Source organism: Falco biarmicus, chromosome 4 (assembly GCF_023638135.1).
Source record: "Falco biarmicus isolate bFalBia1 chromosome 4, bFalBia1.pri, whole genome shotgun sequence".
Lineage (NCBI taxonomy): Eukaryota > Metazoa > Chordata > Aves > Falconiformes > Falconidae > Falco > Falco biarmicus.
The window spans coordinates 45,644,994-45,657,342 of record NC_079291.1 but is presented as its reverse complement, the minus strand read 5'-3'; the positions used below and the strand labels follow the sequence as shown (position 1 = coordinate 45,657,342).

General features: G+C 43.0%; 1 protein-coding gene across 1 annotated transcript in view; it reads right to left on the bottom strand.

Moving 5' to 3' along the window:
• Positions 1-4,102: 4,102 nt before the first annotated feature.
• The window catches only part of JCAD (junctional cadherin 5 associated), a 66,569-nt gene continuing 58,322 nt past the window's right edge, over positions 4,103-12,349 (bottom strand). Inside the window, exon 5 of the mRNA XM_056336610.1 lies at positions 4,103-9,647. Coding sequence (XP_056192585.1) covers positions 9,613-9,647 — 35 coding nt within the window. The 3' untranslated portion in view covers positions 4,103-9,612. The remainder of the gene's footprint in view (positions 9,648-12,349) is intronic.

The window sequence follows — 12,349 nt, the reverse complement described above, 5'->3', positions numbered from 1 at the left end:
GGGGCCCATGAACGGTTGTCATGCCCTGCTGTGCAAAACCAGGGTGGACACCAACATGGGGAACAAGTGCATGACAAAGATGACCCAAAGTGAAGGGAGACGCACTTCACAGCTGTGGTTTTTGTCTCTGCTAACGTCTTCCCCCTCAAGGGTGAAGAGTCCTTGAGGGGGATGTTGGGGAAGGAGGTTCACTGCTGCCTTCCCAGGGGTTTCCATTGAAAAGCACAGTCAAACCCAACCGTCGGAGCAGGAGTAGTGGTTATGAACCATCTGTAAAGGGGGCACGCAAGCCAACAGCCACACTTCAGTAAGGTTTGTGCTCTGACCGGAGATCAGAGGTCAGCTGCAGCCATTTAAAACAAGTGACTCTCCTGAAAGGAGCTTCACTTTTTTACTGCTCTGTCTGCACGTAATTGAGTTTTTTGTTTCCATTCTCAGCTTGATCTCTTTGCTTCACTGCTCCATGGCTACTATGAACTCCTTCAGCTATTTATATGGTTCAAATGTACCGACACTGCCTAAAAAAATCCTTAAGGCAGAGTTTTAGGAAATTGGTCAGAAGCCTTAGAAACTGAGTCATTGGGGATGGGTTGAACTTTGCTTTTTTTTCTTCCAGCTGCCTGCTGTGTGTTTGTCAGATAGGGATTGAACTGAGAAAGGGTCTTGGAGTTCAAACGCCTTCCCTGCCGCAATGAGGTGGAGCATGGCACAGGATGCAGCTTATCACAGATAACAGCTGTGTGTACCAGGGGTCTCCGCTTCCCTCTCCCATGCTGCTTGCTCGGCTCCCTGCCTCTCCCGCGCAGGCTGCATGGAGGGAGGCTGGCGTAGGATATGGTTTTCGGACCCATTAACAGCTCTTCAGCCAGCTAGTCTGTGTCACAGGGCATATCCTGCTGATTCAGCAGTAGAGGGCAGTTCCTATCTCAGGGGGAAGGAGAATAAAAGAGAAATAAATCTCCTTTGCCTTAGGAGGCATGAGTTATACCTCTCAACCCTGTCTGGGTGAAATGTGGACCTATATTACAAAACTCTACTGCTTCGCTCACATAGCTAAAGCAGTATAATTTCTAAGCAGTCAACAAAACTGTACAGATACAAATGCAGTCAGCAACATTTAGCAACCACTGAATTATAACTTCAGGTGGAATAGATGCTCCGTTCTGTAGAACTGTGTGCACACCAAAATTTGGTGGTTGTTGTATGAAAATTGGGCATGAGGGGAATACGGAGGTGATCAGATAGAAAAAAGAAAAATTACATTTTTTTGGGGGAAAGGGGGTTTTAACAAACTATTTCAGAAGGTTTAAAATGTATCCACAATTGTTTCATTTTTCCCACGCCCCTCAAATCCTCTTTCTAAATCTGTTATCAAAATCTTTATCCAGAGGTTATTAAAACACCAGCACCATAGGCAATAATCATTTGATAATAAAAATGCAAAGTACACAGTGATAAAAGGCACAATGTTCTCCATGAACATCCCCTTATTACAAGAGCTGACAACATTAATGAATTTTGGTTTTCACTTCTTCAGGGGAATAAAGGATGAATTTTACATAAGGAATGTTTCTGTTTAAAAACTGGCCCAGGAGCTGCTTGGCCTCTGTTTGACTGTCCTGACTCACCTCCCTGCAGTTGCTGTGATTCTTGGGGACAGGAGAAAGGGCCCTGTATTTTTGTCATGGTGCTGATATCCTTCAGGGGACCTTTGACTGAAGTGACCAAATTGTATGAGAGCTGCTTAGGGTAAGGAGAGTCTTGCAGAAACATGGAGGTGTGTCTGCACTGAGACGGAGTAAGAGCTGAAAAGTCATGCAGAAGGAAAAAAAAGTTTTGTGGATACTCTTCAGCCTCAGGCACTCAAGAGGAGGCTGAGAAGGGAAGGAAATGAGAAAAGCAGCATATCATGAAGTGAAGAGAGCAGTGACATTTTACAACAGCCAGAGATCTCCTCCACGGTGTTTATACTCCTTTCATGTGGCGTTATCAGAGTTCTTTGTGAGAGTTTATTATCGTGTACTCTCAGACAGCAAGCAGACAGCCATCCTGTGACCCACATCCTGAGTTTTACAGCCCTCCTTGTCCTGTGCCATCTGGGGTATTTATAGTGTGACCCACCACTGGGAGAGCAGAGGACTTCCTTTATACTCTAAACATTATGCTACAATAATAATGAGAAACTGGGACAAATGACAAGCCTTCCTGCCCACAAAATGTCATAACCCTGCCACTTCACATGACGCAAGCTGGCTAGGTCACCATGCTGTTTGCTCAGCGGGTTTCAGATTACTGTCTGTTGTTGCTACTACAGTGAAGCCAGGGCCAAAGGCTGTACCTGGGGCAGTAGATGGAAGGAGAGCCTAAATACTCTGCAGGCTAAATGAAGTGGGGAAAGGGCAAGAGGAGAAGCTGAAGCTCCCAGTTAGGACAATATCTGTTCAGCCAGCCCATCCCAAGGCCTGGCTGTTAAATCAATGGCAAAGCAAGCTACAGCTAGCTTTTGAAGTACAGTGCTGCAGAGCAGCAGTATAGCACCTCAAATAAATTTAAGGGATTTTTTTTCCTGTTGTTTTTTGCAAACATTTGCTGTTATCTCAATTATTGTTACAAGAAGTGTTCTTATTTTAAGGGGTAAATGGAGGGATTTGGCTTCCTTCCTTTCTGCATCATACCCTGAGGTATGACACTACTGCAGGCTGGTGTTAGCACCTCACTGGATAAATGGTGCAAAGGGATTCCCAGGGTGCTGTTTTTCTTCTCCCAAAGAATGGGAAGATTCAGAGCAGGACAGACAGAGATAGCTTTAATTGAACCTGAGCATGCATACCGTTGTTACCCAGAAAAGGTCGGACATGCTCCAGGGCTGTAAGATAGATGTCAGTGGGAAAGATAAAGATGATGAGGTGTGGGTAGAGTAAGATAAGAGCTAAGGGTCTTATTCAGTTAGCCAAGGGTCAGGCATTTGTGGGGGCTGGTGTAGCAAAGAGTGAGTGAGCTGCTGGCTCTCCAGCTAGTGCTGGAGAGGGGGTAAAAGGGAGCCCTGAAGCTGGAGGGGTTTTGGTTGACTTAGTGAGAAACCTTTTAAGCGAAGGTGCAGCAGCATCCGCTCACCCTTAGTTGCCACTACATTTTCCTACTGATTTGCTTTGCAGGCCAGGGTTGGCCTGAGAACCTACAGATTGGCCTGAAGGGAGCATACACTATGTTAACCAGCCTCTGTTCCTGTCTGGTGGCAGACAGCAGGACTTCTGCCTGCCTGATGCACATTGTGGGAGTGATGGCCAGGTAACATCCAAGAGCAAAAGTGAGAGATGTCTCCCTGCTGGTGTGGGCCAACATCAGCCTTGGTACAGCTGCCCGCCTCTTTGCAGAGAAGATGAGTGCGGGTGGGTGGGAACAAGCTCAGAAAGGTCTGTGCTCTCATGCCTTCACCTTTTCTACTGGGCTGTTTGTGTAGGTTCTCCCACACATGGCCAATCCCTTACTTTGAAGCATTGGGTCTCAGGGTAACAGGACAATTTGGTCCCTAGCCTACACTTTTGTCTGAAAAAAATAAAAATATATTTTTTAATATTAACTTGATAACTTAGCTCTCTTGAAGTCCTATCAGCACAGATACAGAGCATGCCATTCTTTAGTGCAATGTAGCCAAAGTAAACTATCCCAGTGCCATATCAACTTGTGCAAAGGGAGTGGAAAATACTCACATGGAGTGGAAAATGCTCTGGCGCTGTAGGTTTGCCCAGCACAGATGGCTGGTTGCCAGGCAGTAGGGGAGGAATCCACTCTCACACAAAGGCAGAACATACCCTAAAGGTAGCAAACAGACAGAACACAACTTGGAAAGGAGTGACCTATAGTCTGTGCTGCTCTGAGAAAGTGCGCATGTGGAAAGTAATTCTTTCAAGTAAACACAATTTCTTTACCTGATGTTGTAACAGGCTAGTCAATACATCAGGTTTTGAAGTAGCAGTCTCCTGGAGAATACTGCAGCCTTTTAGCACTTCACCAATACATTTATCTTTCTTGAAGGCAATGCAAAGATCAGAGCACATGCTCCATTTTGCCCCATGATAACAACATCAGCATCACAGAGGAGTGTATCCATGCAAAATCTTTATTTGGAGAATGTTTTCTCCTGAATAACAGCACCCCTCCAGTTTACACATAAACCCAGAAACACAGTATTTGCATTGTGCAGAAAAAAATACAAAGGAAATTCTTAAAACACATTAACCTTCTGATATATAAATAGTATTGTAATTGCTTACCCCTATTTTATCTCTTTTTATCCCTCTAAATCAGCCCTTGGGCTAGTTAGAGCAGGAAACCATGGCAGTGACATAGTATTAGTTTTGGAGATAAGCCACAGTATCATGAAAGTCAGCGTGGAGAATTATCTGCATTGTATAAGGACAAAGACACAAGGATACTGATATACTACTGTCTAACACATATATCTCCTTGTTTTCCTTCCAGGTTAGGAATGGCTTTTGGAATGGTTCTGATTATTTTCTCTGCTGGTCCAGAGCTTGAAAGAAGGCTGAGATTGCTGCTGTTGAGGGTGGAAAGTTCCTCCTTCATTTTATAATCTGTGTGTTATTGCAGTTTCTCTTGGCTGGGAAATTTCATTTTTATTTCTAATCTCAGCCATGTGTCGGTCAATTCTGAACTAAGTTCCCTTCACCCTCTCCCTGCTGTGCAGCTCTGCAAGCCATATTGCAAGCATATTTTTCAGCATGGGTGGGAGGTAGCATTGCGGTTTTGGGTTTTGCTATTGATATCAGGATTTCCCTTTTTCTTTGTTTGAAACATTTTTTTCTTTAAAAATAGAGTTGATGGTAAACAGCTTTTGTTTAGTCCCAGGGGGAGGTGCAGTGAGCATTTTCGCGCAAGTTTGAATAAGAATTAAATCAGAATTTCTCAACTTTTCTAATACATTCAATGATATAGTCATCATCTCATGAAATCTTCAGCTTGATATTTTATTTGGATTATGCAGAAGAATAGGAGTTTAAACTTTGTAGTCTTCACTTGTAATTATATCTCACTCCACTAAATTAGGATGGCAGCATTGTGGCTTATTGCCAGCAGAGGGAAATTAGGGGATTGTTTGATCCTCAACCAAGAGAATACCAATGTCCTCCAAAATGACAGCTTTACAGAAAACATTCAAAAGGCTGACAAGCTGTCAATCCTTTCCATTCCTTTTAACATGGTTTTGTCTCTCTTCTTTGTGCTGAGGGTTCCTGCCAAGTAAAGATTCACTTCTCACATTCGCTTGTTTCTATCAGATCTTGAACGTGGACAAAAGTGCCCACTTTGCAACTGCAAGAACTTCTGTCGTTTAAAATGCAAGAATATTTCACTTCTGCTTTTCTGCCAATCACTTCACTAGTTTGAAAAGGGGCAGTGAAGGAAATATCAGCTTTTTAACCCAAAGAGAAGGCCGAGTGTTATAAAACTACAATCAGCTGGGTGTCCATGTGGCAAAGGCAACAGAATGTTGACCCTAGATATTAATATTGATTTATGATATTAAACAAACAGAAATATTTTACTAAATGCCAATATTTATATGTAAATAAGCTTGATGGGACTGGTAATTTTCTAAAGGTGACAGATTAATTCTGTCACCTTAGCACTTTAAGCATGTGCTGTCCTTCATGTTTTTCGAGAGCTATCGGGTGTTTCAGTGTATGGACTATTTGCTCCCAACATCACAAAGCGAGTCGAGGAAGCTCAATGGCTTCGATACCTGATACAGTCGCAGTGAAGACCGACCTGCTGTAGAACCTGCGGTATGAAATGCAGCAGCCCTTCTTATGCCTGGGGAAGGCTTCTTGAGCCAGTAGCTGACAGGGGATGCTTAAGCCAGGCATATGGCCAGGCGTTTCCGTTACCGGTCTTGAGTCGTTCGCCGGGATTTCCCGCCGTTGCCTTCCCCCTCCCACCCTGTTCAGCTGCGACGGCAGTGGCGTTTGAAACTCGCGCTGAGGAGCTGCCCAGACCGCGCTTCTGCCCAGTTCAAAGTGCCTCCAGCGACGAGGCTGGAGCGGGGTCGACAGCAGCGATTCCTGACGGGAACAGACCTGCGGCTGCCGCCGAGGGAGCCGCACGAGGGAGCGCTTCGCCTTGGAACGGCCGCACCCCCGGGGCTGGCCCGCCCCACCGCCCCCGCCGGGGCTGCGCTCGGACCGGTCGGGAGCCCCCAGGCTCTGAGTGACTCTTCTTCCTCGGACAGAAGAGCCTGAAACTTTGTGTTCGTCGTTTATCTTCCAGGAAGCTTCCTGGAAATCTTCCAGGAAGGAAGAAACCTCAGCGCTGCCGCCAGCTGCTGCCACTGCCCCTGCCCCGTGGGCTGACCGTCCATTCTGGGTTTCAGCTGGGTAAATAGAAGGAGGTGGCAGGCCCTATTTAGCTATCCGTCTCCCGAGGGGTCTCCCATTAAACATTTTAGAAATGTATAAGCCAGGCACGGGGTTTTTGCACGAATTTCTGGGAACGCCCATGAAACCAGTATCTTCCTAAGGAAGCCCTTTGATAACTTGCCATCCAACCCCATTATCCCCAGCAGCAGCGGTGCAACAACAGCACAAGCTGGATACACAGCAGCTTGTAACAATGTGATTTGTGAGGTTCTAGCTTTGCTCTTCCTCCTGAGAACAAAGGTAAACGCACAGTTCTTCACTGCGGCTCTGCAGTCACACGATCGCGTTGCAGGAGGCACTGGAAACTCTGCCACATCCTCCTCCTCACACCGCCACATCTTCCTCCTCGGCATCCGCTCAGCCCTGGGCTCCTGCCGTTGCCATTACCAGTGACAGCTGTTGCCATGACATTTTTATGCACCCATTGAGACAGGCACTGAAAGTCACCATCTACTGTTTTTTTAACTACATCTGGTGTAAAAAGAGCTTACTGTTAATTGCTGTTCACAACTGCCAAAAGGTATCTGGAAGGGTGTTCGACTATGGTACCATCCAGCCCATTCCGTAGCTGACATTTTAATTATGGCGCAGGTACTGTAGAAACACTGAAGCACGATCGTTCACAAAGCTGTACTCCGTGTACTTCTTAGTTGTCTGTATCATAGTATCAAACAGAACAACCAGTGTTGTTAGAGGAATACACCATTTTTAAAGCAGTACTAACTTCAGTCTTTCATCCACTGGTCAGTCACACACTACTGCAAAACAAAGCTTACTAACTTTCTAGGTTTTAATTTCTCATTCTTGGCCAATAAAACCTTCCCCACAATATTGCTGCTTTTTCTTTTCTTTCTTTCTTTCTTTCTTTCTTTCCTTTCTTTCTTTCTATCTTGGCTGTTTATGTGCATTGGAAAAGTAATTACTTGACATGACTGATGAAACAGACATGTTGCATAATCAATTAACCTCCTCCCCATCAGAAGAAAATGGATTGCATGGGAAACTTACTCCACAGAGGCACGAACTGAAGGTGGTGGTTCAATAGACAATTTATAGTTCTTTAGAAATCAAGGATAAATTAAAACTTTCAAGTTATTGTTAGGCATTTCAGCTTTACGAGTAAGTGGGATGATAAGAGCTGAAGTAGTTCTATTTCAGAACTAGTTTTTTATGGGTAGAATTGGGGAGGGTGAAACATGTTTTGTAGCTATTTGCTAGCCCCCAGATGCCCTAGATGGTGATGAAGAAAGGTGGATATAGCAAGACTGGTGGAAACAGTTTTTCAACATGTATAGCTACACAGCATGCACAAGAGTTAATAAAATGAATTATACACCACATTTTCTTTTCAAACAAGCTTTAAATAGTCCATATGTAACAGAATCATGTGTTACAGACAAGAAATTCTTGCTGCCAAAACACAGGATGAGTGTTTTTCCCTGTCGTTCTTTCCAAATTACAGACTTAGGAAAAAAATATTTCAAGAAATTGGAAGAATTTAAAAAATAAAATTATGCTAAAAACCAGAAAAGGCCAGTAGAATAGAGAAGTGAAGTACATGAACAAGTCATCAGAAGAATATTAGTACATAGGTACTTACAAAAAAACACACAGGAGTGGACATAAAGGCTTTAAAGACACAGATACTATGCAGGTTAATTCGGTATCAAAGAGCAGAATGTATAGGCTTTATTATAAATTCTTTAACTCATGCATTTGTGTGTGCAGATAAAATATACTTAAAGTCAGGTATTTAAATGCTGTCAAGAAGACACCTGAACTCCTCCCCAGGAACATCAGTTGACTTCAGGGAAGAATTAAACCCAGTTTTGTTTATTTTTATACACTGGCCTAATCCAAACCCATAATCTGTAAAAGGGAACAGATTAAAAGAAAGAAACTAGGAATTTTATCTAAGCCACGAAGAGACACCGGGACAAAGACCCCAACCCACTTTTTGTTAATCACCATCACTGGAATGTAATGGCAACAACACCAGCCCAGACAGTTCTCAGCTGTGCTTCAGAAAGTGGCTCCAAGAAGAATGATCTGAGGGTTGAGTGGAGAAAAACAGACATTAACCCTGTAGTACATACATACATACATAGATGACTCTTTTCAGAACAAAATAAGGTAGCACTACTGAGTATGTGGCAATACATTGTGTGCATTAAGATATACAAGTGAAATCTCCTAGGGGCACCTTCACTCAGAGGGATAAGTCTTCTTAAAATATTATAATAATAATAATAATAATAATAATAACCATAACAATACTTCTTTATACTTGCCACTTGTTAGCAATTGTTTACATCGTAGAAAAATAGATAGTATTCTGTAACAAGAAATATAGTTACTTTGTTAAAATGGGCTATTTTAAACCAGCTACTATTCTTTCATATAAAGAATTTCTAAACAGCAAAACAAAAATAGGTAATACTGAGTGCAAAACAGCCAGTGGTATACTTTGCATTGGTTTGAAACACTAGTTGCCAGCTACTATAATTACACGTTCTGTACACTGTACTACAAAAGTCTTCCATCTTTTAGAAGCTTTGGGGGTTTTGCTTTTCTCTAGGTGGCAAGTAATTATTTAATCTGAGTAAATTCTAGCTCTGGAAGTCAGAAATAACTTCACAATCAGTCTTCGCTACCATTCTCTTGCATTTTGTCCCCCATGTAGTGCAGCAGCACTTTCTACTTATGGCCAAAAATCCCTTAAGTTAAACAAAGTTTAGACTGTAGATACCTAGAAGTTTAGCTTATAAATTCACATTCTTTTAAAAATCATTTCATTAATCTCCCACGTTTACATTTATACAAAAGAGAAAGCTCAAAAGCCTCACTTCATGCATTTCATCGTCCCCGCTAAAGACTGAAATAGAGTTCAGATAAAAACTTCTTGCCAATGGTAGGTATTAAGTCTTAACACTAAAAAGCCAGATGGTTCCAATGTAGAAGTCAGATTTTCTGTGGTCTCCGCAATAGTTTCAGATACAAATAGCTAATTCCTAGTGGCAGTGGTAAAGGCATTATCAGTACACCATGAACACCACAAATAGAGGCAATTTCCAAGCATCAAAGAACAAAAAACACAGAAAAAGCACCCAGAAAAAAAAAATAATCAGTGAAACATTCTTAGTAGAGCAGAAATCTCTCCATTCTCTCTTCTTTCATCTCACACCTTTTCAACTTTGGTGGGGTCATACGTATCTGAAAAAAAAGCCCAAGATAACACTATTAATAAAGTGTGAAATCTATTTAACATTGCTAGTTGATGAAATGAGACATCTTTTCTCTAGTTTTTATTTTAAAAAGAAGCTAATAGTGGACTTACAACCTTAAAGATACATACTACATTCCTGACCCAAATTCTGTATTTACACCAGTGTTAATTCAGAAACAACTTGGATCAAATGCATGGAAATAGAATTCTGGAAGCCTTGGGTAGGTAGGAACAGGCACACTGAATGCTAAGTGATCACTTCTAGTTTTCAGATGCTTTGACAGGGAGAGAAAGACCAAAGATTTGCCCTCCTTGTACTGAACATTAAGGATAAATAAATGCTTTAAGTTTCCTAGCAGCATGTTTAAGGCTGGCTGAAGAAGTGATGATGCCATCCAGTCATCAGGGTCTTTTAATTCAATTGCAAAACCTTGGTTTCAGATTAATTCAACAGAATACAGGAAAGCACAGCTGTGTTATATCACTATGGTTAGATTGTCTTGCTTCAGTTTGCAAAACCGCAGCTCACGTTTTGAACATTATTCACTAAGGCACTGGACTGGCTTACTAACACTGTTATCCATTTCAGCCTACCTCTTGTCAGTTCACAGGACAGACTACATGTTGTTTTTCTTTTCCTGAATCCTCAAGGATGCTCTTCTGTCAGATTTTTTTAATTGGATTTATCCCAATGTTGGCCATGAAGTGAGCAGTTACAAACCTTTTCATTCACCCTTGTGACTCTGGGATAGGATTGTGTGGAAAGGGCTCTGCCTTGTGAGATCTGCCTGCCCTGTGCCATTATGCACACATCTGACTTACCCTAGGCTCCTTCGGATGCATGGTCATGGTGTGGAGCAACCAGGGCTACCTGCAGAGGAGTCTGTAGGCACACAGGGGCCTGGACGAACTGGCACCACAGCCTGTGCTATGGTGTGCTACTTGCTGCTCTTACGCAATCTGAGTATCTCTGCTAACCTTAAACGTCCCTCTTGTAGGCTGTACTCCCACAGCACTCACATTTAGACAGTTGAGCATGAAAATAGTTGCATATCACACTTTGAAATAAAACGTTCGCCCTCAGGACTTCTATGATGATGTGAGTGAACATTTTCAGTCAAACAAGCATAAAAATCCTCAGAGGGAAATTTTCACTCCTGTGTGCAAGTGTCCGTCTGCTGCATCCAGACTCATATCAAAGGGGAACTGGCTATGAAAGAACTTCTGGATTTGGCCTCAGTGGGTGGACACTCCTGTGCAGGATCCTTTATCGCTTCTGTTGCCCACTCTCCTCAAATTGCTAGGCCAGCCAAGAAAGGAGTCTGTGCCAGCAACACTTGTGTTTTCAGAACTGCTTATCACTATTAAGCCTCTTCTGGTATTTCCAAACTTGAAGAACAGACACCACTTGAATGCAAAACAATCAAGGGGAAAAAAGTTTTTGAGGGCTAGTGCACTCCAGGATAGCATTGCATCTTTCTAAGCTTAATGCACTGATGGTGTGGGAAGATGCCTCTAAAGCAGAAACATTTCTTAGATTGCAAACATTTTGCCATCTAAACTGCTAGAACATACAAAAATTCAGAATTGTTCTGTGTGAGGCTGACTTAAGAATAAAAATGGATTTACATTTCAGAAACCTGATTTTCCTAAGGCCAGACACATTCACATTAATAGAACTCCCCACAAAATTGCAGGTGCTCACTGTTTCAGGGAGTGGCAGGGGACGGGAGGAGAAAACCAGGTCACAAGATACGAACCCCCTGCATGGCTCAGTTTATTCCTTGAAAGCTTACCCACACCCTCAGCACTTAAACCAAGGACACAAAAGGGCCAGACTGCCAGGCTATGTCACCCTTCTCAGGGGACAAACACTGGAGTTCTAGCACTGATACAGAAATGTTTATTCAACATTTGGTTAAGCTCATTTGAAATGCTCTTTACAGAAACAAAGCCAGATCAGCAGCCTCATGGAAGCAGTCTTCACACAGCAAAGGAGAAAAGACATCCAGTGCATTTGGGAACATTTGGAGATGTTCTTCTAATGGCAGTATTTGCATAGTAAGATGAGCTTCTTGCACACAGTTTTGACAAAGCTGTTATTCTGAGATGACTGTTCGCCTGCCAGGCTGCATCATACATGTGAAAGCCTGCTCCTGCTAAGGGCTCTAGCCTCTGTCATGGGCCCAGTCTGCAACTGGTAAGACTAACATCACCCTACCTCACTCCAAATCAAATAGCCTTTAGCAATATTTACCCTTCAAAAGCAACAAATGCAATGGTTTTCCAGGATTAAATCTCATTTTGGCTTTCAGTGGTACCAGTGAGCTAGTCTGGAAGTTGGAGTGAGAGTTAACAGAGGAAGACACAATGCCAGGCCGTTCTACAAACATGAATCTTCAGTCCTGCCCCATTAAGGTAAGGTGAAGATCCTGCGGCCATCAACAAATCAGGGTCTCTCTGGATGGGAAGAGGCCAGTGGCAGAGATGCCTGACCACCCCATGTGTGTGTTACCCTGCGGTAATGGATGTGTGCAGCAGGAAGGGACAGCCATGCTATCCAGATGTGAGAAGGGCTGTTCCATCTGCGATGGAACTGCTGCAATGGGAATGCACTGCAGAATACAAGCCTGGCATTGTCAGCAAGAGGGATAAATTTAGACCTAATTTACTGCAGAATAACTCTCCA